This window comes from Psammomys obesus, unplaced genomic scaffold (assembly GCF_907164565.1).
Source record: "Psammomys obesus unplaced genomic scaffold, mPsaObe1.curated_primary_1811, whole genome shotgun sequence".
NCBI lineage: Eukaryota > Metazoa > Chordata > Mammalia > Rodentia > Muridae > Psammomys > Psammomys obesus.
The window spans coordinates 10,871,451-10,898,515 of NW_026585987.1; the positions used below are offsets into that span (position 1 = coordinate 10,871,451).

The following is a 27,065-nucleotide window of genomic DNA, read 5'->3' on the forward strand; positions in this document are numbered from 1 at the left end:
GGTGGGATACAAAATGAATAAAGTGTAATTAATAATAATAATAATAAAGAGGAAAAAAATCAGGTGTCCATAAGTGTGTGGGTTTATTTCTTGGTGTTCTGTTGGGTTCCATTGATCCACCATTCTGTTTCTATGCCAGTACCATGCAGTTTTTATTACTGTTACTCTATAGTACAGCTTGAGATCAGGGATGGAGACACCTCCAGAAGATCTTTTATTGTAGAGGGTTCAAAAACAGCCTTTTTAATGTTTCTTTTAATTAGTTAACTGAGTAACTCATTTAATAACTAACTTTACATGATGAGTGCAGTTTTGGCTTCTTTAGTTTTACTCTTTTTAACCATTTATTCCATTTTATATTTCGATTGAAGTCCCCTCCCTCAACTCCTCCCAGTCCTGCCCTCCCTGCATCTTCCCCCCATCCCTTTCCCCTAGTCCACTGAAAGGGGGCAGTTCACCTCTCCTGCCATCTGCCCCTAGCCTATCTCATCAGGACTGCCTGGATCCTCTTCCTCTGTGGCCTGGCAATGCCTCATCACCAGGGGCAAGTGATCAAAGAGCAGGCAACTGAGTTCATGTCACAGGCAGTCCCTGACCCCTTACTCAGAAACCCACATGGAGACTGAACTGCCTATGAACAGAGGGTCTAGGTCCTCTCCATGCCATGGTCCTTGCATCAGTCTCTTCAGGACCCCATGGTTTCACTTTTTAAGTTCCCCCAACTTTGTTTTACCATAGAACACACTGCCCAGTACTAAGTCTGTGAATTTCTTAGTAATGTTTTTTTTTTTGTTTGTTTGTTTGGGGTGGAGAAAACACTATACACCATATCAGCTTTGTTCATTCTTTGTCTCTTTGCTTTTATTTCCTGATCTATAAATGTGTGGTCATAATTATACCCATCTCACAGGGCTGCCATGGGTGTCAGAAAAAAGATCAGCTCACACACACAACAAAATAGTGGCTGGATACAGTAAGAATTTGATCAATGTTGATTCCCCCCTTCTTTTCTCTCTCCCTTCTTCCCTTTCCCCATTTCCTCCCTCATTGTCTCTTTCTGCCTCTCAAGTTTTTTTTTATTTAAGTATTCTAATAAGCATTCGCAATTTCCTAAGTATAGAGAAGGTGACAATGTGCTAGAATTTTTTTTTTTACATTAGTAAAGAAAATAAGAAGTAACCACAATGCACAGAGTATGATGATGCTGTCATGAACACAGTGTGAAGTGTGAACCAGTAAGAAGGCATCTGACCCTGATTATAACAGCAGAGGTGGTAGAAAGTTGGAAAAAGCCTACTAGACTGCCTACTAAAATTATAGTTTCACAGTTTGGTGACCTCAAAGTAAAAATCACATTGTTAGCATAGTAAACATTTAAGCAATTTAGAAATACTCTTTACTGCCCTTGTCTAGTGTTTTTGCATACTAAGTGATTTTGTTCTCATTGCCTCATTGGGCCCACTGTCTTCACCCTTGAGTTCTATGCTTATTTGGGGGGCCAAATTCTTGATGTTAATTATTTTGCTTGTGTTCCTAAACTCCATTTTCTCCAATTTCCTGAATCAAGCTGATCATGGGCCTTTTATATGAATATCCCTGGGTTGGAGAGGCCAGGACACAGAGACAAGCATTGTCTTTCAAATATTCAAGTACACGTTTGTAAATCTGGTGGGAATCATAGATTGGAAGGCTGTAATTTCACTGTGTAAGGCCAGTCGCCTGAGAGAAAAAAGGTAATTGTCCAGCTCTTAATGTTTGAATTTCAAACTGAAAAGCCAAGCCTACTATGACTCAGAACATAAAGTTAAAATATTAGTTATAGAATGATAAAAATATGCAATGACTTGGGCCATTTTCTTTTTCAAAAGAAGAAAAAGATTTTAAGCAGCAAGATGGATAGAGATTTAATTTTGATAAGTTCCACAGTGGAGAATGAGGGTTCTAGTCCATTGAGTTGAGTTTTGGAAGGGAGAAAGCCGATAGAAAGAAATTTGTATCTGATTTTTCTCTAGTTGCAGTATGTGAGTATGATATTTTTTAAATCTAACATGACATGCAAGTTAGCACTGATTTCTAAACAAAAGGACATTATAATTATCTGTTATGTGCTTGAAATAGTTAGGACTTCCTTAAACTTAGAAGAAGGTGAGGAGGCCCGAGAAGCTGCATAGACACAAACTGTTCAGAGACTCTGGGTTCAGTAATCAAAGGCTAGGAAAGAGCATCAACCTGGATAGGATGCCCATGCATGGCAACAGGGACCAGGGCAAATAGACGGTGCATGAGAGGACATGCAAAGGCAACATCTAACAAAGGTTCAAGCATTCTTTGATGCTAGGGTCCCCATGATGTTCCCTCAACAAACGTGCATGTGCTTATGTGCACAGACCAGCACATACTAAAAGTAGCCCTGAGAATCACCAAAGGGGACCAGTCAGAGTCCTGTATCTGACTGAACATTAAAACCCAGAGTGATAGATTATTTATAGTCCACTGGTAACTTTATATTTTTCTATTATTTAGAAAGAATGAGAATTTGACTGATATGTTGGGTTCTTTTTAGAAAACAGAAAATCCTATCTGTGGATGTGTGAATTATTCTATTTTTTTCTTGAACTGAAAAAAAGAGGTTGAGTGTTTTATTAGTAGTATAATAAATTTTAGTCATTTCAACTCCTATACCTCTCTCTCAAACTTCTCTCTGGGCACCCACACCCTTCTTCTCAATGTGTTACCCTCCTATTTCTCTGTGTGGTGCACTAAGTTTATATTAGAGCATGTGGAGCCAATTGAGGAAAATCATTCCCAGGCCTGCCCACAAGTCAGTCTGAATGGAGCATTTTCTCAATTGATGTTCCTTACTCCAAAATCACTAGCTTGTGTTAAGTTGACATAAAACTGTCCAGAACACTATCCATTTTTTAAAAAATTATTTATGAAATTGCTTGTCTGTTTTCCATACTATTTTCTCTTTTTCATTTTTTTTTTGGAGGTGGACTGTGCTGAGTTTATTATTCTCATTTTGCTCATGCTTAACACAAACACATACTTACATATGCATACACATACAGAAACCACAGATATGTACAAATACTATATTTTAAATTGTCTATTAATTATTACAACAAAATACTTGTATTCGTTTCTTCTGTGTTTCTCATGAGAATGCAAAGTGAGAATTTGGGAGTTTCTGTGATTTTGCTTCTATGTGTTTAGAGCAGCAACCAGTGAGTTGGGTAAAATAAGGGAAGAATTTTATATAAAGTAGAAGTTAGTTATAGTTTTAACATGAGAGAACATGAGTTGTTTGGATGATTGGAAAAAGTTTAGCTCTGTAGAGAAAGAGGCAAGGTCTTAGCCTCCAGTCTGGGTGAGACCATGGCACTCTTGCCTCTAGTTTAAAGATGGTTTCAGGCCTATTTTGTTCTCTTTTCTGGGTTAAGACCTCTGTGGCCTCTTAAGGCCATATTTCTGTTCAGTCAGTTCAGTTTGATTTATTTCAGAGCTATGACTGTTGGAATGGTGGCACAGGTTTCATTTCTTGAGACAACCTCTTGGGAGAATGTTCTGAAAAATTGGTCTAGCTGTCCTTATGCCTTTCTGGGAAACAAAAAGTAGCCATTTGCTTTCTCCTCAGTTCTACAGAGAGCAGATGCCCTTTGTATCCCAAACTTCAATTAAGGTTAATACATATAAAAACTGTGGCTTTCTTTGTATTTTCTCTCTGACTTTTTCCTCAGAGAAGATGGCTCACTGTCCAAAGTCATTGTAGTCTCTGTTACCTTGGACAACTCTTATTGGAACGTAGTGTTTTGTGTAACTCTCAGGCTCTTGTGAGACAAGGAAACTAATATGTGAGAACCTTTGAAAGTCCAGTAGTAATAAAGCCTGACTGAGTCCTGAACAAACAAAACCTTATGGTTTATATCTAATAAAAGCCCCTCTAAATCGCTATCCTTATATCCACAGAGAAGCTCGGCCAGCATTCCTTATCAGAGAAGCTTCCTTTTGCAACAGATAGAGGCAATTACATAATCCACAATTGCCCCCAAAGAAGAGATAAGTTCCTGCGGGATGCCCAGCGCCAACTAGTACATCTAATGTAGCCCTACACTAGGGCCAAGGGAATACTTGGAAAGAGAGGCCAGAAACACTGTAAAAGCCACAGAGTCATAATGCTTCCTGCTGGAAAATATCTCCTAGACCATGTTAGGGAAGTTGAAAACATAAAATCTCAATATGGTCGAGGAAACAAGGCCTTATAATGATAACACCAGTCAACATGCCAGGTGGCTGGGGTGCTGATTTCACAAGGCTCCATGGATAGATGAAGAATTGCTGCCGAGAGGGAAGAATCAATTTTCTTTCTGGATGAATGTTCTATGGTATATAATCTCAAGTAGTTAGCACTAAGGATATGGCTATATGAGCAACAATATATGGACTCAGTAGGTTTTACGTTCATATGCAGATATATGCATATATGTGTACATATAAACACATACAAGTATGTAATAATAATTATAGACGAGGACAGGTAAATGAGTTTGAGAGACAGTGGAGGAGGAACAAGGGAGGAGTTGGAGGGGGAATATGGAGGGGTAGAGATGCTGTAAATAAAGTACTTATGCATGAAATTCTAAAAAGAAAACCAAAAATTTAAATCAAAATAAAACAAAACTCTATAGTTTAACAATATTAATAATTAACAGATAATTTAATTTGTTGCATTATGCCATGGATATAATTTAGGTATTCCTACATAAAATTAGATCAAACAAACCAGGACATATTTCATCTTGGCAAGGAGGGACAATCAAGATCAAACCATAACTTAAGAGAAAATTATTCAGAGATAAGATTAGAATTTACCAGAATAAAGATGTTTACACTATGCATGATAGCATTAGCCTGTAATCCCTCAATTTAGGACGCTAAAGCAGAAAGATAATGAGTTGCAAGACAGAGTGAGCTTCATGGTGACACCCTTCCTAAAAGCCCAAAACAAGAATGTAAGCTTTCCCATCAGTCTTTTAAAAACAAACTAAAGCCAAGAGCTTCTGGAGAACCAGTTTCCACACATGGTTACCTGACACTAACTAAATGCTTTCCAGTCTTGGCTCCTATTTGTATTGTGTTTATGGTATTTGTTTCAGACATAGAGGTGTTTAAAACACTAAGTTACAAACATGTGTGAACATGTGTGTGCTCCCATGTGCACAATTATATGAAAGAATTGCCTTACAGGTAGGAAGCTATGGTCAGGATGCCATCCATTGTACATTACAAACCTTATAAATATGAGAGAATGGGTGTTAGCAAGGGACAAGACCACAAGGGGTGCTTTCGCATGCTGCGTTATAAAGATGCTTCTATAGGATGGAATATTGTAAAAAGGAATCAACAGACGCTTGTTTTTAACATCACATTGTTAATGATTGTTACGTTCTGAGTTCAAGCTCTGCATCCTAACATTCAGCCCAGATGCCCCAGCTAGAATCCATGCCTGAACCAGGAAAAGCACTTACTGAACTCAATGTTCCAAAAAGTTCCGGAGTCCAGACATTCAGAGAGCGAGGGAACAGTACAAGGAATAACAGCAGACATCCACCACAAATCACAGAAATGTAGACGACCATGATCAAAGGAGTGGGACTGAGCTCTGTTGTGATTGGCTGCTTTTGTAGTTGCTGTATTCTTTTCCCTGATCTTTATAACTTTGATGCTCAGGGGTATAATACAGCTTCCAAAAAACCATGGCAGTTTTTTTTTTTTAAATTTTTAAAATTTTTATTTTTTTCATGTCAGTCTTTTGTCTTTTCAGATCACAGGTCTGAATAAAGTAGAACTTAAAAATTCAATTCCTGTCCCTGCACCTGTGCCTTTGTGGTGACAGATGGCATGAAATCCAGCATTCTCATTACAAGTCTACACTTTTTAATGGCTGGGTTACTTACACACCTCCAAGTTCTAAGTTTCTTAGTGAGGGTGTCTGGTTTATACTCATGTTTACTTTTAAATGTCTATGGGAAAAATCAGTATGCTGTTCATTGAACTGAATAGCCTAAGAATAAGAAAAACACCTTAGCCATCATTTCTCCCCTTGTTTTGTTTTATTTTTGTTTTTGAGACAGGGTTTCTCTGTGTAGCCCTGGCTGTCCTGGACTTGCTTTGTAGACCATCCTGGCCTCGAACTCACAGAGATCCGCATGCCTGTGCTGAACGCGCGCTGGGATTAAAGATGTGCATCATCTCACCCAGCCGTGTCTATTTTTTGAGTAGTGCTAATGATATTTTATTTATATTTTCCCTCACAATACGTGTTTTGTTTGAGGCAGACAAATAATATATGTGGAGATATAGTAGACACATGCAATACAATTAAACGATAGGCAGCCTCAGGACCCACTGGACAAACTGTCAAGTGAATGCCAGTTACCTTCATATTTTTCAGAGAGCTTATTCATGGTGCACAGGTTCTTCTTGTATGTTTTCGTGATAAAGAGAAAACGCTTCTTTGTTTCATACTGGACACAGTGTTTCGTTTCTTCTTCTGTTAAACCTGGAATACAAAATACAAACAAAACCCTCTTAAGAATGCACCATTGAGAATTCAAGGAAGAGTTCGGTGCAGCTCTGGCTACTCTTAGGGCTGGAGGCTATCACCAGCTTCTGTCCTGCTGAGCTATTACAGATTCAGCTCCTCGATTCAGCCCGACACAGGTCATGAGGCTATTCCAAATGGAAGTGATGCTGTGAGTTCTCTTCATCTTCCCTTTTCATAACCGTTCCAGGAAGCACCTGTGAGACCACTGTAGCCCATTCCATGGGGCTCCTGTGTCTCCCAGCCTGCCCTTGTTGCCACAGTACACGATGGACTGTGACGATTGTCCTTTCTGCTGTGCACTGCTTCTGTGTGGTCCCACAGTTTGGACCTGTAGCTCTGTTTTTTTGTGAGATGTGAGCCACTTCACTGTGCATCCCTCAAGTGTGAATCTTGGCCACCTGTCAGTCACTCACTACTCATTTTCAGATTCATTTGGGCTTCCTTCCATGACGTGGTTACTCATTCCATCCCTACTTCCCAAACCTTTTTTTTACTATACTGGAGATTCTAACGTATTGATTGATGAACTCTTCAGGCCCTTTGTTGGCCATTTTGTCTTCTTATCTGAATTCAAATTTGTATTTGATGCTATTTCCCTGTTGTCTCAAGGGGGCAACATTCCCTAATTTCTGTCTCTTCAGGTTGGAAGTTGGAATTAACATCTTCCCAGAGACCAAGTACTGCTTCCATTGGGTGACTCTCTACTATCTTCTATATCATGTAAAAATTCTGATGTTCTGAGGCTGAACCATTCCATTAGAAGACCTTTACCAATTTCTTATCATCAGATTTAAAAGCTTTTGACACCTGAATGCCTGAGTCACCTCCATCACAATGCCTATAATCATGTTCACTGATCTCAGCATCTGGGACAACACAGAGAGACAGGATAGCATACTTAAAGGTGTTTATTCTGCTTATCTGGGATAATGTGAAGGAAATTGATGCTATTTTCTTCCAAGACATCTGACTGTGCATAGGAGATGAGCTGTAACACCAGTTCTTAACTGGGATGAAAACAAAGACCTTATCAAATCCCAGCACTCATGGTTACAAGGTACAGTGCACAGGGACAGTTATTGTGAGAGAGCTTCAGGCATATGCTGGATCAGGTCTGATGCCAAAGTGCAGACATGAAGGCACAGACTTCTCAGTGGAAATATAGGTAGATGTGAATTAGGTCAACTTTTTTCTTCCTCCTCTTCTTCTTTACTTTTTATGTTTTAAGTTTATTAGTTATGAGTAAAAAATAGGTTTGAAACCCTTGTATTTGTACTTGCAACTCTAACAACAATTTTTTTTCTTATTCTTTCATATGCTTTTTAAAGTTTATAAATTAGAATTAAATTTTATGTGACTAAGTAATTATAATCCAACATTTTACCTAAGGGCAAAATTAATTTCATATATTTGAGAACCATATACAAAGCCATAAAGAAACGAAGGATGGCTCTGGTTCATTGTGTTGACAGCACAGTGATTAAAGAATAAAAGTCTTGGGGGCTGGAGAGATGGCTCAGTGGTTAAGAGCACTGTCTGCTCTTCCAGAGGTTCTGAGTTTAATTCCCAGCAACCACATGGTGGCTCACAAGCATCTACAATGTGATGTTCTGACATGCAGGTATAGAGAGAACTCATAAACATAAAATAAATAAAGAAATCTTAAAAAAGAATCAAGGTCTTACCAGTGACTTTCTGTGCATGTTTGTTTGTTTGTTTGTTTGTTTGTTTTGTCCTCATTCATAGTACACTGCATGGCTTCTATGCATCTTACCTGGGGGTCAGTCTGGTGCTGTGTACCTGACCTGCCACACCTGATCGGGAAAGGGATGAATGTTTCTATAGTGTTTCAGCCTGTCCTGAATAAGGTAAATCAACAGCACTAGTCAAAAAACTGTGCTCAAAGATTGGTTTTAAAGTAAAGGCTTAGCAATAAAAACAACAACAACAAAAACCACCACTGAGGAATAGTGAGGGGATTGCTCTTTTTCTTCTCAAATTCAGAGCAGAAGATACCTCCTTACAAAAGGACTTTAAAATTACCTTTTTGTTTAGAATATCGCCATTGTTTACAGTTAATACAGTATCTCTGAAATTTTCACCTTGTACATTGAAGTAACAACAACTTTTATTCAAAGTTTCAGCACACTGCTGGAGCACTAAACAACAGAGGGATGAAACAGTGAAGGGATGCAAGTAAAACACAATTTGAGTTGTTTTCTTCTCAACATAGAGAAACTACTATGGCACATCCAAGCTATTAAACAAAAACGACGACAAGATGAATGCTATTAAATAAAGCCTACCAATACCTTACATCTACAATCTAGTTTCAACCTTGTTTCTCGATTAAGGAAGAAGAAAAAGAAATTGAGAAAAATAGAAGGCAGATGTAGAGAGGGTATAAAAGCAGGGAAGTCCACACTTTCGGGGATTTCAATCTATTAAGATTAATTCTGGATGAATTTCTAGTTCCCTCCATTTGCCTGCAAATTTCATGCTTTAAAAAATTATTTATTACAATTTATTCACTTTGTATCACTGCTGTAGCCCCCTTCCTCCCACACTATTCTCCTCTTATGCCCCTCCCTTAGCCCACTGATAGGGGAGGTCCTCCTCCTCTTCTATCTGACCCCAGCCTATCAAGTCTCATTAGAATTGGCTGTATCATCTTCCTCTGTGGCCTGGTAAGGCTGCTCCCCTCTTCAATGGGAGGTGATCAAAGAGCCAGCCACTGAGTTCATGTCAGAGACAGTCCCTGCTCCCCTTACTAGGGAATCTACTTGGAAATTGAGCTGCTTATGGGCTACATCTGAGCAGGGGTTCTAGGTCCTCTCCATGCCCAGTCCTTGATTGGAGTATCAGTCTCTGCATTGCCCCCTCCTGGGCCCAGACTTTTTTTTTTTTTTTTTTTTTTTTGGTTTTTTTGTTCTCTTTGTGGAGCTGCTTTCCCCTCCAGATTTTTCTATCTCCCCCTTCCTTCATAAGATTCCCTTCACTCTGCCCAAAGTTTGGTTATGAGTCTCAGCATCTGCTTTGATACCCTGATCAGTAGAGTCTTTCAGTGGCCTTCTGTGGTAGGCTCCTGTCCTGTTCCATGTTTTCTTCCTCTTCTGTTGTCTGGCATTATCTCAGAAAATTAGGAATAGTGCTACCTTAAGATCCAGCGATACCATTCCTAGGCATATATCCAAAATATGCTCAACCATACAAGGACATTTGCTCAACCATATTTGTAGCAGCTTTATTTATAATAACCAGAATGTGGAAACAACCCAGATGTCCCTCAGCCAAATAACGGATACAGACATTGTGGTACACTTACACAATGGAATACTACTCAGCAATCAAAAACAAGGAAATCATGAAATATGCAGGCAAATGGATAGAACTAGAAAAGATCATCCTGAGTGAGGTATCCCAGAAGCAGAAGACACACATGGTATATACTCACTTATAAGTGGATACTAGACATAGAGGATAAACATACTAAAATCTATACTCTTAAAGAAGCTAAATAAGGAAAATGCATAATCCTCATTCAGAAGGATTTTGTTTTGTTTTTAATAGCAGTGTAGTATTCCATTATGCAAATGTACCACAATTTCTGTATCCATTCCTCAACTGAGGGACATCTAGGTTGTTTTCAGATTCTGGATATTATGAATAATGTCACTATGAACATAGCTGAGCAAATGTCCTTGTTGTATGGTGGAACATCTTTTGGGTATATGCTGAGGAAAGGGATAGCTGGGTCTTGAGGTAGCACTATTCTCAATTTTCTGAATAAGTGCAAGATTGATTTCTTGAGTGAGGTAACTCAGAACCAGAAAGACATGCATGGAATATACTCACTTATAAGCAGATATTAGCCTTATAATACAGGATAAACATACTATAATCCACAAACCTAAAGAAGCTAAATAACAGGGAGGACCCTGGGGAGGATGCTTAATTCTCACTCAGAAAGGCAAATAGAGTAGACACCAGAAGTGGTTGAACAGAGGGAACAGGATGGGAGCCTACTGTAAATGTCCTCTGAAAGACTCCATCCAGCAGGGTATCAAAGCAGATGCTAAGACTCACAGCCAAACTTTGGGCAAAGCTCAGGGAGTCGTGAGAAAGAGTGGGGGAATAGAAGGAAGCAGAGAAGACAGGAGCTCTGTAAGAAGACCAACAGAGCCAACATATCTGGGCTGATGGGGGCTGCAGAGACTGATGTACCAACTGAGGACCATGCATGAGGAGGACCTAGACTTCCTGCTCAGATGTAGCCAATAGGTAGCTCAGTCTCCATGTGGGTTCCCTAATAAGGGGAGCAGAAGCTGTCTTTGACATGTCTCTGTTGCCTGCTCTTTGATCACTTTGCCTTGAGCAGGGGGGCATTGTCAGGCCACAGAGGAAGCAGATGCAGGCAGTCCTAATGAGCCTTGATAGGCTGGGGTCAGATGGTAGAGAAGGAGGATTCTCCCTTTTTGAGGAATAGTTGAGGAGAATTGGGGGGAAGAGCGAGGAAGGGTGGGACTGGAAGGAGACGATGTAAAATGATGTAAAGTGAATAAATTATAAAAAAATAAATTTAAATAAAAAATTGTTTTGTCCCAGTGTGCTTCAATTGCAGCATAATTAAGATTACACAGCAGTATTAGTGTAGCTTAAATTTTTCTGAACAGAAAAGCTTCTGTAAAGCAAAGGACACTGTCATCAAAACAAAACGCCTTCCTACAGATTGGGAAAGAATCTTCACTAACCCTTTATCTGACAGAGGACTAATATCGAGTATATACAAAGAACTAAAGAAGCTGAAAAGCAGCAAACCAAGTAATCCAATTAAAAAATGGGGAACAGAGCTAAACAGAGAATTCTCGACAAAGGAATAGCGAATGGCAGAGAAACACTTAAAGAAATGCTCATCCTCATTAGCCATCAGGGAAATGCAAATCAAAACGACCCTGAGATATCACCTTACACCCATCAGAATGGCCAAGAAGAAAAACTCAAGGGACAACACATGCTGGAGAGGTTGTGGAGAAAGGGGAACCCTCCTCCACTGCTGGTGGGAATGTAAACTAATACAACCACTCTGGAAATCTATCTGGCGCTTTTTAAGACAATTAGGAATAGTGCTTCCTCAAGACCCAGCTATTCCACTGCTAGGTATATACCCAAAGTTTGATCAAGTACACAAAAGGGATATTTGCTCAACCATGTTTATAGCAGCTTTATTTGTAATATCCAGAACCTGGAAACAACCCAGATGTCCATCAATGGAGAAATGGGTACAGAAATTGTGGTATTTTTACACAATGGAATACTACTCAGCAGTCAAAAAGGAGGAAATCATGAAATTTGCAGGCAAATGGTGGGATCTAGAAAAGATCATCCTGAGTGAAATATCCCAGAAGGAGAAAGACAAACACGGTATATACTCACTTATATAGACCTATAAGATATGATAAACATAATGAAATCTATACACCTAAAAAAGATAATCAAGAGAGCAGACATGGGGTAAGATTATCAATCCTCATTTAGAAAGACAGATGGGATGCACATTGAACATATGACAGGAGTCTACTGAGTGCATTTGAAAGACTCTAATTAGCAATGTTTTCAAAGCAAAGACTCATGACCAAACCTTTGTCAGAGTACAGGGAATCATAAGAAAGAAGGGGAGTTAGTCTGATGAGGAAAGGATAGGAGCTCCACAAGGACCAAATATATCAGGGCACAGGGTCTTTTCTGAGACTGACATGCAACCAAGGACCATGTATGAATATAACCTAGAAACTCTGCTCAGATGTAGCCTGTGGTAGCTCATGGTTCAGATGAATTCAGGGCAGGGCATATCACACACCAGTATTTTCTATAATGAGACATATGAACAGAGGACTAGGACTGACTTAGGGAAAATTACTTGTTTACTGATTTGGGCAAATTTATGAGTTGTTGTGTGGTTACCAGTATTTCCCAATTTTTATTTCAAGGGACACATGAAATATCACAATAAGGGCACTGTTATACTTCACACAAGTGTCTGAAAACAAAATAACCCAAAGATTGTATGTATATATATACATATATATATATATATATATGTCTATATATATATGTATATATAGTGATAATTAATATTTGAATTTTTAGATAAAACTCAAGAAACTAAGATGCTTAGTGTATATTATAATTTTGAATAAACTAAAACATTTGCTCTGTTCCTTAGAACAGAACATTGAAAGCTTTCTTTTTTTTTTTTTAAATTTTATTTTTCTTTTTAGTTACATTTTGTTAACTCTGTGTCCCAGCTATATCCCGCTCCCTCATTCCCTCCCCAACCCCACACTCCCTCCCTGGTCTCCTCCCTGCCCCTTTCCAAGTCCACTGATAGGGGAGGACCTCCTCCCCTTTCATTTGACCCTGTTTTATCAGGTATCTTCAGGGCTGGCTGCAAAGTCCTCCTCTGAGGAGCAGTCTGTTAGGCCACAGAGAAAGCTTTCTTAAAATAAAGTACTTTGCACTTGTTTGAAAGTTTCAACAGTTATGAATATTTGGTCTACATTAGCTTAGTCTCTTGTCAAATCTCTAATTATTGTTTCATTTTACACCACTGTTCTTTACTTAAAAATTATTAAAAGAGAATAATTCATATTGAATTTGCTGTAAATTGTGATATAAGCATTTTGCTATAAAATGTTACAAGTAAATTATAACAAAGTTTGAGGAACCTCTTTTTTGTTAAGTGACCATGACAGACACTGGGCCACAGAGATTAAACATAGTTTCTTCTTTGTTGGTCCTTATTTATTATTTTAATTGTGTTTGCTTTTAATTATTCTTCATCTCAATTTTCGCAACAGCAACAACAAAAGATCTAAATGAAGAGTTATTAGAATGATGGAGTAGGAGAAAAGATATGTTCCACGCCACTGTCAGGCAAACAAACCAAAGCCCACCCACCTGAGTTCTGTAGCTCCTGGCGACTGAATTGGTAGAGAAGGTCATACTTGCCCCCCAGGGAGCCTGAGGTGAAGTAGTGAGTCCCGAAGTCATCAAATATCCGGCTGTACAAAGCAGAGTTGTATTCTAAAGGCAGATGGATAAGGGCTTTCAGAAAGACATCTGAAAGCTGCAGGTCCGTCCTTTTCATTGTGAAGTTTAAGACTTTTATCACTTTATGGATCCTAACAAAGCTAGAATCCTAGTAAAGAGGCAAAATGCATAAGAAAAAAAGTGAAAATAAGAAAATGGAGACAGAAACAATGACAATTTAAGGCATTCATTCTTTAAATGTCATCAACTTCTCATTAGCCCCGTTCCTACCACAGGATGAAAATAATTTAACTATATTGTCCATTTTTATACACAAGCTGTAATCTTAATGCTGTACTTCAGTATTTTTTTTCTTCAGTGTTCAAAGTACTAAACAGATGAGACTATCTCAATAACGTACACTGGATGGCTTTGGTATGCATTCTACAGCAAGGAGGAGATCAATGATCAGAAATGTTAGTCTTTCTGTCAGTATATAGTTGTACCACCAGTGAGTTTGTATTTGCAATGCCCTAATGCCAATAATTAAAAATAAAAAAGATTACATAAAGATTCTACTGGAAGCTTTAAGGTGCTGTTCACTAACCACAAAGAAGCCTTAAATTCTGCAGACTTTAACTGTCTACTGTCAGATTAAGGAAATGTGCACCGGATGGCATTTCACACTCTCAATGCCAAAGAACACCATGTTTTCCACCACTAAGTAATGAAATGAAAAAAAAAAAAATCTTTCTAATTCTCTCTCTGTCACCCATCTGCAGAAGTGTGAACGTTTTTTTCTTTTTTCTTTTCAAGCACATCTGCTTGTTTCTTCATTTCTTATTATGTAGGTTAATTTGAGGTTAAACATTTGCTATTGTGTTGCAATTGCATTCCTTTACGTTCTCCCACATAACTACTAGCATTTATAAGCATATTCAGGTACATTATGTTTACAAATTACGTATTGTATCAGATCTCTTGGTTCTAACAAATTGTGTTATATAAGCAATGGTAACAGAATAACTACCATGTTTTAGCCAAAGGATTTTACTGTAACTGTTAATTATGAAACAGGCATTTTCCTGTATGCTATAATTACAAAATCAAAAATCTGCTAATGCAAAACCCCAAAACGTTGCAAAGATAAAAAGGAGCTATCATTTATTCTCTTTCTTCCCCCTACTCTCTTCCCTTTCCATGTTCTTGTCTTCAATCTAATTTTTGTTCAGTTATGTCAGATGCAGTTGTTATAGAAGTGAACAAGTCAAAGAAAAAGTGTTCATTTGTAGAGTTTATGTTTTAGTGTGCGCCCATTAATTCTGCTTTCAAACTTTAACACTTGAATTTTGTGAAACATCCCCCAAACTTGGAGCATCACTTATTTTGTTAAGAAACATGTATCTTTAATGTGTTTGGAGGTCCAACATTTATAGTTTTTTTTTTTTTACAGAATAAACATGGAGAACATACACTCAACTTTGATAATTCACATAGCAGAAGCACAGTCATGATGCATAGAGTGCTATGAGGACTGCAACTATCAATTTTAGATCAAGAAGTTATACTGTACCAGGATATTGAACAATATTAGCACATTTCACCAATTTGTGAGCTCTTTCTGTGATTGAATTTTTTTTATAGTTTCAAATTTGTAAAGTAAATGAGGTAATCACCAAGCTTCACAGAATTGATTATTAATTTGTTCTGGAGAAATTCTCTGTCTAATGATTGTTTAGTCAGATCATGGGATTGACAAAACAAAGTGACCACACATACTGGGCTGAATTGAATGGCCTCGATCAGCTCACAAATCTCTGGTGTGTCTCAGGATCTGCAGACTAAGAAAGGTCACAGCAACATTTTCTCCTTAGATGGACTAGAATAAGGACATTCTCTATTCAGATGGACTTATCTTCTATGTCCATCATAACATTGTCTTGATCTGTATGAGGGGAACAATTTTAAGGCAGAATGCTTGAAAAGTAGCAGTTTTATAGACTTTAACCTGCAAATATCAACTATTTTGAAGTTGGGAAAGACTATTAAGATAAAAACTGGTTCTTTACCCACAGAAAAGGGTTTTTATGTGTGTTCTCTAGTATGTCTAAGACATTTATATCTAACTTTGTGAAATCTGTCTTAAAATCTGGCCACTACCTGCAGGTCACCTACATTTGTTCAGTATCTCCATCTCCTTCCCTCCCTATGCTATACTTTTAGACAAGTATGTATAGCCATGGATGCTTTTTCAGGGTGAGCTGAGGATTTGATCAAAGTCTAGATCCCTAGATATTCTGAATTAGTAGATTAAAAGAAGAGAGTGTATATGTCTACAGAAGGCCTGAAACAGATTGCATAAAAAGACAAAGTTATTATATGTGATTTATAAGAAACATGTTCAGTTAGATAAGGCAAGCTTAATGGCCTGTGTCTGATTCCTGAGACTCCTGTGATAGAAAAAGATAATAAACTGTAACAAGTAATGCTCTGACTTCCACACACATATTCTGGGGTGTGTGTGTGGCCGCGCGCGCGCGCGCACACACACACACACACACACACACACACAATGAATGCATAATTTTAGAAAAAGGTCTTTTAACCATGACAGAGAAATTGAAACCCATGAATTATCAACAATATCGTTGCCAAATAAGACCTGCATTAATGACTACACCAATCAACATCCCAAAGTGAATGGGTCAAATTTCACAAGGTTCTACCCTTAGATGAAGATGTACAGACAATCAAAGGCTTCTGAGAAAGTAAAAATCAGTTCTCTTCAGGGAAGAATCACCCCATAGATTATAAGATCTCAAGGTGTCAGCTCCAAACACATATACATATAAGCAACACTAAATGGACTCAATAGGTTAAATGCATTTATGTTTGTTTGCATATGTGTAATGATAATAATTAAGGAAGAAAAGGTCTTTGAAAGGAAGTGAAGGAGCAAGAGAGGAGTTAGAGGGGGAGAAGGAAGAGTAAAGATGATATAAATATAATACTCATATATGAAAGTCTCAGAAGATTTTTTTAAAACTAAGAAAATACATTAACATCATAAGCAGTCTAAAAACTAGCTTCATTATTGGCAACATCATAGTGAAATTTTTTACACTGTATAATTTACAAATGCTTAAAAAATATCCCTCTTAGGGGCTAGAGACATGACTTAGCAGTTAGAAGACCTGGCTGTTCTTCCAGAGACTTGGGTTTGGTCTCTGCACCTATATCCAGCAGCTCACGATTGTAATTCTAGTTTGAAGGAATTCCATACCTTCTTCTGGTCTTTGTGGGTACCACTCACACATGTGGCATATACCTACACATACATACATGTAAATAAAAATTAAAATGGGCCTTAAGATTTATTGAAAACAACCCACATTGACCACAACACAGAACAGAAAACTGAAAGTAAATCAAGTTCGTTAAGTTCTGAAGTGAGAGTTATAAAGAAGAGTCCATTTAGGCATCTCTTAGAATTTCCACAGATAAGGAAATGTTTGGCTTGATTGCTTTGATTGGTGTTAATTTTGAAGAAAGAATGAACGATGGGGAACTATTTTCCTTACCTTTCTGTGGGAGGCTTGAATGGCTTTTTTGAAGGCCAAGTTATGCTGGAATCCTTTTGTTTTCTTTGAGGAATAAAAAATTGAGTCATGAAAAGACTGTTTATTTTTACCCGATGATGACAAACTGCCTTCTTTGTTATTATTTCCAAGAGTGACTAAGTCCTTGTAGAAATCTGTCTTGAAGTCATCTTCTACAGTTTGTACCTGGCCAACAAAATACATATGAAATAAAACATAACAGCAGAGCTCCTTGCCATCACCTCACGCAGTGATAGTTCACTCAGTCATCATTCAACAAGTAGTCATTACCCATCTCATAGTAATGGAGAACAATGCAATCTGTTAATCCTTACACCCAAGGAGCCAACAGTCACTTAGGGAAAGAACACAATGTGGTAGATGCAGTGCTAACTGGATGCCACAGATAAACACAGACATGGAGAAGCCTTATTTCAAGCACCTTGGTTTGAAAGACAAGTAGCACGGACTACCATGGTAACATTATGTGTATACACCATGTTTGTGTGTATATATGTTCACTGCTTGATTGCCTGATGCATGCAGAAACTAGTAATGAGTTATCGTGTAGCACTGGGAACCAAACTCAAGTTTCCTATAAGGGCAGTGCGTGGTCTTAGCCACACAACCATCTCTTCAGCTCCCAAGGGGGCTATTTTTGCATTTATAACTGTACAAAGTAATGCATTTCCTTATGATATTGAGAATAATGAGGTCATTTTAAAGACGGCTTGCGACTTTAGTGTGTTGTAGATTTCACTTGAATTGTATTTCAGAGATCTACTACTGACACAAAAGAGGGCAGGGAGAGATTCTGTCTGACCCTAGCTCCACTTTCTTATCACCTGTTTGGCCATACCTCTGAGATGGAGGTCAGTTTTGAAATTCACTTCAGCTAAGCATAAACCAGGGTTATGTCTCAGAAACCTAAGCCTCTGCTATAGTTATGACAGTAAGGACAATAGATGATTAAAATCACTCAAAATGGATGAGAACCACCTTGTCTGGTCAGCAACAATAAAAAAAAAAAACCTTTCTTATTTTAGATACTCATTACTAAAATTCACTGAGAGACAAATCACATGTTGCATTAAACAACTTGCAAAAATTAGCCAAGAAAAGAAGGTAATGTAAGCCTTCTGGAAAAGGTGACTGTTCAGTACTGGTAATATAATCAACATCTCAGTGTTGTTTTCAGATACTGCAGTATGCACTAGCTAGCATCTAAAATGCTCACAAAATGAACCTCTCAGTCAATAACAAAACAATAAGGCCATACTATTAAAGAATATATGTATATAAATATAGCTGTGTAGATTTCTTTACAGATTCTTAAAAAAAAACCCAGACTATAATTTTTATCCTTTGTATGAGCTTAAAGAATAAGATATTAGGGGTCAGCAAGATGGCTCAGTAGTTCTGTGATGGTTTGAATAAAAATGAACCCCATAGGCTCATCGATTTGAATCCTTGCTTATTAGGGAGTGGTACTAGTTGGAAGGGATTAGAAGGTATGGCCTTGTTGGAGTAGGTGTGGCTATTTTGAAGGTAAGGTGTCACTGGGAGTGGGCTTTGGGGTTTCACATGCTCTCTTTTCCTCCTGCCTGCTGATCCAGATATAGAACTCTCAGCTACCTCTCTGGCACCATATTTGCCTGAATGCCTCCATGCTGCCCACCAAGATGGCAATTAAATGTTAAGCGTTGTCCTGGTTATGGTGTCCATTCAGAGCAATAGGACGCTGACTAAGACAGGGTTCAGTTTCAAAGACCCACATCTTGTAACCATGAAAGTTGTCCTCTGATTACCACTTGTGGCATGTACATGTTCTCTCTCTCTCTTTCTCTCTTTTCTTTTTATCTGTCTGTCTTTTACACACACACACACACACACACACACACACACAAGTAAATGAATAAAAAGTAGACAATAAAAATATTCTAAAGACAGAGTCAGATGCTAGGAGGCAAGGAGGGCTTTAGGTATCTTGGACAGAAGCTAGAAGATTTTTCCCAAATGTTTTAATGGGGATGGAGACAGATTCATAAGTGAGCAGTAGAAAAAATTATATTAGACTGGAAAATGGGAATCAGGTCTGGTAATATATTTTGCCTAAGTATTTGTATTTATTCATAAAGGCAGTATTTATAATATATTATTAATAAATATCAAGTATATGAATAAAATGTTTAATGTGGATTGCATTTGCAAAAACTGTGTTGTAAGGACATTTATGAGGTAAATCAACACTCATTATAAAAATAAATGTGGAGAACTTAAGAAGGCAGAAACAGAGTGGAGGATAATGAGAATGCTATTCTGTAAACCGTGTGAAGTAGATTCCTGCTGGGAGTATTGGACCTGTAGCTCTTGTTGAAAATTGTATTTTTGATAGTAAGCTTGCGGGTTGCTTGATGGAAGATAGAAAACACCTTCCAGTAGAATATCACACCCACATTTCCTTCTTCAAAGCCCTTTCAATATTATATATCCTAAGAATATTGTAATTAGCCTTCCAGAGATATTAGAATGTGACATTGGACTCCCAAATCACTTGCCAAAACCAGAAGCGTCTATTATATGGTTTTAAATGGTGTGCATTAGATTGGAAAATGCCTGAGTTTACATGAATAAAGATGTCATGTTAATTTTAAAATTTACTACATTTACCTACATATGCTTCAATTCATTCATTCTGTGCTGAAATGACCGGGCAGAGCCATGGCACAGTGCATATTGAGATGTCAGAGGACAACTTACAGGAGTGTGTTCTCTCCTTCCACAGTATAAGTTCTATGGATTGGATTCAGGTCTTTGGACTTGGCAGCAAACACATTTACCTGTGAGCACTGTAAAGGAATGTTGAACGATTTCTCTCTGGATACCCACTACCGTGAAGAGAGTCTCCTTAGCAGGCAAGGGGTCACACAGGAATGTGACTACCAAAACTACAAAACCACGTATTTCCCTGATCAAACTTAAAGGAAAGGGATAGCTCAGTGTCTCAGTCACTGTTCCATTAATCTACAAAGAGATACTAGGACCAAGGTGACTCTTATAAAGGAAAAAAAAGTTCATTGGGGGCTTTCTTATAGCTTCAAAGGCTTAATCCATTATCCTCAGGCCAGCGTGGGGTTGAAGTAGCTGAGATCTGCATCTTGATTTACAACACACTAGACCACACCTGGGCTTTTGAAACCTTAAAGACCACTCCCAGTGGCACACTTCCTCCAACAGGGCCACACCTTCTAATCCTTCCAAATAGTTCCATTCCCCAGTGACTAAGCAGTAAAGTCTAGGAGCTTCTGGGGACCATTTTTCTTTGTTTATTTATTTTACCTCCTAAGGTTGTCCCCGCCCTGCTCCATGGAGGCCATTCTTAGTCACGCTACCACGCTCACTTTTGTGCAGTAAGAATAGAGCACTTATTTGGCAGTTACTAGGTTACTATCCTAGCAGCAGTGTGCTGCTCATTACTATATATATATTAAAAAAAAAAAACAAGCAAATTAATACAGTTTTTAGTTTATTAAGACAGGTAGGCTAAGGCATTTTATATTCAAACACATCATGTTTTAATTTTTTGGGGGGGGAGAAAATTAAGACTATTTTACATTTGTCTCATAATTATGTGAGTGAAAAAGCTATGGTAAGAGAACATTTTGAATAAATAAACTTTTTGGTATGGATATATTTTAAAGTTATATGTTCATGGAGAAAAGATGAACTCCAGTCAGGGAAATCTGGGCTTAAGTTGATAATTTACTTTTACTTACTAGCTTGTTTGTTGTTGGGCAAACTATTTACCCATTTGTTCCCCCTTTCCTCCAGTAAATTAATAAGATAATACTGACCTCATTGGGTTTTAGAAGGATTAAATGGAAACATATAAATGTGTTCATTGTTTATAGTTCATTATCCTTCCATTCTGTCCTATAATGCATCAAAATCTCCACTAGAAACTTAGCTCAAAATCACTGCCAATTTTGGAGCAGCCACCGTGCCACCCTGTCATACCTCGAAGTTGACATTTTCCAGATTGGCCGGAACACGGTATGGATTACTTGCTCGACTGCTTTTGACAGTTTTACATATTCCTCCAGTGAAAGCATTATCAAGGACTTCTCCTCTGGGCTCTCCTGCCAGAAAATGAAACCTGGAAACAAAGCAATTTTCAAGAATTGAATAGATGTAGAGCCATTTTTAAAATTTACCTTACTTACATGAAAGAAATTTCTTTTCGTAGACATTCTTGACTTCTGAAAAATGACTCCGACGGAAAGCTCATTTTTTGCCTTTTCTATGAAGAGGCATCCATAAAGAACAGGATGTCCTAAACTCAGCCCCATTGACTCACAAAGTTCTGGGATTTCAACATGAAATAAAATTTGAGCTTATAATTTTTTTTTTATTTACAAAGTTGATACAGACATTGGAAGCATATTATGATATAATAAAAGAACACTGGTAAAAAATAAATTATGAAATAGCAATAGGAAAATGTAATAGTATTGCAATAATAGTACATGTAATACATTTAAAAGTATTTTATTCATCAAATGATTATATGTCAGTTATTAATCTCCTATAAACCAAGCAATATTAAGTGCTTTACAAGTATTAAATGATTTAACATTTAATAACTGTATTTTATATATAGAATTGTTTATACCTATTTCACAAATGAAGAAATTGAGGCACATGGAGATTAGCTTAGTTTAATTCATGTATTTAAGGAATTATTAGCAGCTCGAGGAAATTCTTATTTATCTCATATAGTCTTCTAGTTTCTTAGAGACTATGATAAATATTCTCCGAGAAAAGTAGGTTGTTTTTTTTTTTTTGTGGTCAAAAACTTGGTAATGTCACATTTATATAGATGATAAAAATTGTCTTTATAAAGATTATACTAGACCCTTTAAAATAGTCAGTTTCTATATATGTGCTTGATCAGGTACCTTTGTCTTCCACAGGACATATAATATAGTTCTAGAGAATACCGTTCAGAAGTTCCATGTAGTAGAAGGAAGTGCTTTTCTACCATGTCTGACATGATACACAAGTACACTTACCAGTTCTGATGGGGGTGGGTGCTCAAGTGGACACATACATCCTCAAGACGATTATACATCACTTACATGAGCTTCTGTATGCCTCTATAGTCTTAGCTTAAAACAAAAATGGTGTCTAAATGGCTTCAACCTACTCAGGATCTGCATTATTAATTTCCTGCTCATGCAAGAGAAGATGAGTAGATTCATTTTTCTGGGAAGGCATCTTGAAGCAGTTTAATATGTAAATTTGGGCACTCTGCTGTTAGGCATTTAGATTTAGATTATAGAATTAATTACATAGAAATTTAACTCTAAACAGTTGGCAAAATGTCCTTAGAGGAAGGTGAGCAACGAGAGGAACAGGAGAGGATAGGTGGGGTGGGATGGGGTCTGAGGAGGTAAAATATAAATACAGTATAATAATACAGCTGCACAAACATGAAAATGTCATAGTAAAAATGACTAAGAAAGTTAAGAGAGGAACAAGGATAATTAGAAAGCTATAACATAAAGTTAGAACACTAAGAAGTATTCACAAATGTAGCCATTATTTTTCTATCAATAAAAATGCAGCATACACAATTTTAAACCATCTGCAATTATTTTTGCTCTATAAAAAAAGGAGGTAACCCTCTTCTGAGGTCCATGTTGTTTACCTTTATGAATGAAGATTCAGCATCTTACCAGGGTCCTACTTTTTGATTGGCTTCCTTAGGTGTACAGATTTTAGTATGATTATACTATATTATATGTCTAATATCCACTTCTAAGTGAGTATATACCATATGTGTCTTTCTGCCTCTCAGATACCTCACTCAGGTGTCTAGATCCCACCATTTGCTTGCAAATTTCATGATGTCTTTGTTTTTAATTGCTGAGTTGTATTCCATTGTGTAAATTACCACAATTTCTGTATCCATTTCTCAACTGAGGGACATCTGGGTTGTTTCCAGGTTCTGGCTATTACAAATAAAGCTGCTATGAACATGGTTGAGCAAATGTCTTTGTTGTGTACTTGAGCATCTTTTGGATATATGCCTAGGAGTGGTATAGCTGAATCTTGATGTAGCACTATTCCTAATTGTCTGAGAAAGCGCCAGATTGATTTCCAAAGTGGTTGTACAAGTTTACATTTCCACTAGCAATGGAGTAGGGATCCTCTTTCACCACATCCTCTCCAGCATGTGTTGTCACTTGAGTTTTTGATCTTAGCCATTCTGATGGATATAAGGTGAAATCTCAGGGTCATTTTGATTTTCATTTTCCTAATGACTAAGGGAACAGGGTAGGAGCCTATCACAGAGGGCCTCTGAAAGACTCTACCCTGTAGGGTATCAAAACATATGCTGAGATTCATAGCCACTTTTTTTTGCAGCGTGCAGGGAATCTTATTAAGAAGGGGGAAATAGAAAGACCTGGAGGGAACAAGAGGGCCACAAGGAAAGCAACAGAGCCAAAAAAAAAAAAAATGTGGACACAGGATTGTTTTCTGAGACTAATACTCCAAACAAGGACCATGCATGGAGATAACTTAAAACCCCTGCACAGAAGTAGCCCATGGCAGCTCAGTGTCCAAGAGGGTTCCTCAATAATAGGAACAGGGACAAGCTCTGACATAAACTCATGGGCTGGCTCTTTGATCACCTTCATCTGAGGGGGAAGCAGCCTTACCAGTCCACAGAGGAAGACAAAAAAAAAAAAACAGTCCTGATGAGACCTGGTAGACTAGGGTCAGATGGAAGGGGAGGAGGACCTCCCCTATCATTGGACTGGCGGAGGGGCATAGGAGAAGAAGTGGGAGGGAGAATAGGATTGGGAAGGGTTGGGGGAGGGGGCTACAGCTGGGATATAAAGTGAATAAACTTTAATTAATAAAAATAAAATAAAAAAGAAATAAAAGAAAATAAAGAAACAAATACAAACAAAAATGAAGGTAACAATTACTACCTTCAGGTAGGTTAGATTAGCCTGTTAACCTGCCCTACAAGATGAAATTGTAAATTTTAGTTTTCCTAATTTTCTGGTGGAGAAAGTAGATTTTAATTTCATTATATTAACTATACATTGACTTCAAGAGTTAATGCTTATAGTACTCAAGACCAAAGTCTACTACAGACAAAAGCCAATTAGGTATCTAACGTAAACCAAAATCAATAAAAATGATCTTACTCCAGTTAGAATGGCAAATCCTCGAAAGACAATAAGAAATGTGGGTAGAGAAACAAGAGGAGGTGGCAGAGGGAAGGTTAATCAGTACAACTGCTATGGAAAACAGCACAGAGAACCCTGAAATACACTAGGACTCTTTCCTGATATAGCATCCCTACTATTTGGATATGTGTTCAAAGGAATAGACATTGTGTATGCCAAAGAGACATCTATTCTCATTTTACTGCAGAACTAGTCATAATAGTCAAGATATGGAATGAAGCCAAATGTAGAGTGACAAATGAGTACACAAAGAAAATACATCACCTACACACACAGTAGAAGATACGATAGTAAATGGAATAAGCAGACACAGAAGACAAATGCCACATGTTCTCTCTTAGATGTGGAACCTAAGTTGATTTCAGAGACATATAGAATTATGGCTAGCACTGACTGGGGAGAAATGGAAAAAGGATGATTAATGGGTGCACAGGTAAAGTCATAAAGAAGGAACAACTTCTATGCTTATAGCACAGCAGGGTTAGTAAAGTTGGCCACATGTAATTGAATTAATTGAATATTTCAAAATAGCTAGTAGAAAGTATTTTGAGTGCTCCTAACACAAAGAAATGAAGTGTCTGGGTGACAGGTATGACAATTTCCCTGATCTGATAATTACACATTTACATACATATTCAAATGCTACACTGTAATTCATAGACATTCATGACTACTGCATGCTGGTTAAAATATATTTTAAATGCTGAATTTTACAAATAAATTGAATTTCATACTCCAGAAACAACATTAAGAAAACAATTCTATTTATAATGACATTTAAAAGAAATGTCTCAGAAATACGCTTAAAAAAATAGTCTAAGACTTGTATCCTGAAAAGTATAAAAATTGTTGGAAAAATAAATAAAGAGTTAATAAACAGAAAGACACCCCACATTTATGAACTGGAAGAATTGTTTTTACTAAGGTGGCAGTACTTCCCAAACTGACTAGTGGATGTAGAACAAACCAATCAAATCTCTAATGGTTTGGATATTAAGTGTCCTCCCAGAAGGTTCATGTGTTGAACAGTTGGTGTCAGGTTGTAACATTATCTTAGAAGGTTCTAGAAAAGTTAGGAGAAAGGGAGTGGCAGGGCAAGGTTATTTGAACTTGTCCTAGTAGCTGTATATTGACCCCTGACCCTTAATGTCCACCCCTTTGTCTCCCAGCTATGAGATGAATGTCCTCTATCATGTGTCCAGAACACTATGTTCTGTCTCATCATTTGCTTCGGATAAACAGCCAGTGACTATACACTGAACTTTATGAAACCATGGGATAGATCTGAAAACAAATCTTCCTTTAGTTGTTTGTATTAGATGTTTTGGTACAACAATGAAAAATGAACCATAAAATGTATCTGACCTTTTTATTCATAAAAACTGGCAAACCGATTCCAGAAGTCATCTGGAAATAGCAGAATCTTGAGAAACAAGAAAAAAATCAGAAGAATCACAGTTTCTGTTATAAAGATGCATAAAGCCTGAATGATCAACAAAGTGTGGTACTACAAAACTAAGTCTTTGTGGCCTTATACAGGCAAGTCATCTTAGATGTGATGCTGAAAGCAAGCGTACGCATCAGAAGCATGTATATATACTGCTAATATACGTTAGAGTTTGCCAGAATTAAGAATTTATATTTCAGGTCAGGAGACATATCTTAGTCTTTATGAACACTTATGACTCTTGCAGAGGACCTAGCTTTGATTCCCAGAATCCAATGCCCTCTTACAACCACTTGTAAACTCCTGTCCTATGAGATGTGATATGAGATGTGGTACTTTTTTCTGGTCTCTCCCACATGCCTGCAATGCACATAAAATCATGCAGGTACACATGCATACACAAAAAATGATGTATTTTTAAAAGTTTACACTTCTAGGAGCATCATCAAAATATAGAAAGCAACTCAATGAGAGAAGATATTTACAAATAAATTACCTATCTGCTAAAGAACTTACATTCAGAATATAAAAAAATGCTTATAACCCAATAATATAAAAAATAGCCTGCTCTGTTCAAGCGATCAAAATATCTGAATATATATTTCTTTAAAGAACAGATAGGAGCAACTAACAAACACACACACAAAAAAACTTGTTCAGCATTGTGACCCATTCAGGAACTAAAAATCAAAACTGCAATGAGCTGCCATTTTACAACCACTAGGGTAGACAGCTTTAATGAAAAAGGGCATTAAAAACAACCGTTGGAAAACAAGGAGATGGCTCAGTGAGTAAAAGTATTTGCTGAGCAAGCCTGATGATATTGTGACCTAAGTTTGATTCCTGCAACTCATATAAAAAAGCCATATGAGGTGGCACACACCTGTAATTTCAGTGCTCTTAAAGTAAGAGTGGAAGTGGAGACAGGGGGATTAGCCTCAGCTTGAGGGCCAGATACCCTGGAGTCTGCAACAATAAGAGACTTTGCTTCAAAACAAGGTGAAGCAAGAGAACTAACTCCAGAAGAGGGGCTTTCTGATGTTCATGTGTGGCCTGTGGTTCATGGATGCCCACACACACACACACACACACACACACACACACACACACACACACAC

The 27,065-nt window shown here is 37.6% G+C and overlaps 1 protein-coding gene across 1 annotated transcript in view; it reads right to left on the minus strand.

Annotated features, from left to right (window-relative positions):
* Nucleotides 1-27,065, minus strand: part of C6 (complement C6) — a 90,116-nt gene that overhangs the window by 42,313 nt on the left and 20,738 nt on the right. Inside the window, exons 6-9 of the mRNA XM_055601133.1 lie at nt 21,253-21,391; nt 17,218-17,421; nt 13,565-13,805; nt 6,440-6,562 (exon numbers count right to left, since the gene is read on the minus strand). Of these exons, the coding sequence (XP_055457108.1) occupies nt 6,440-6,562; nt 13,565-13,805; nt 17,218-17,421; nt 21,253-21,391 (707 nt within the window). The remainder of the gene's footprint in view (nt 1-6,439; nt 6,563-13,564; nt 13,806-17,217; nt 17,422-21,252; nt 21,392-27,065) is intronic.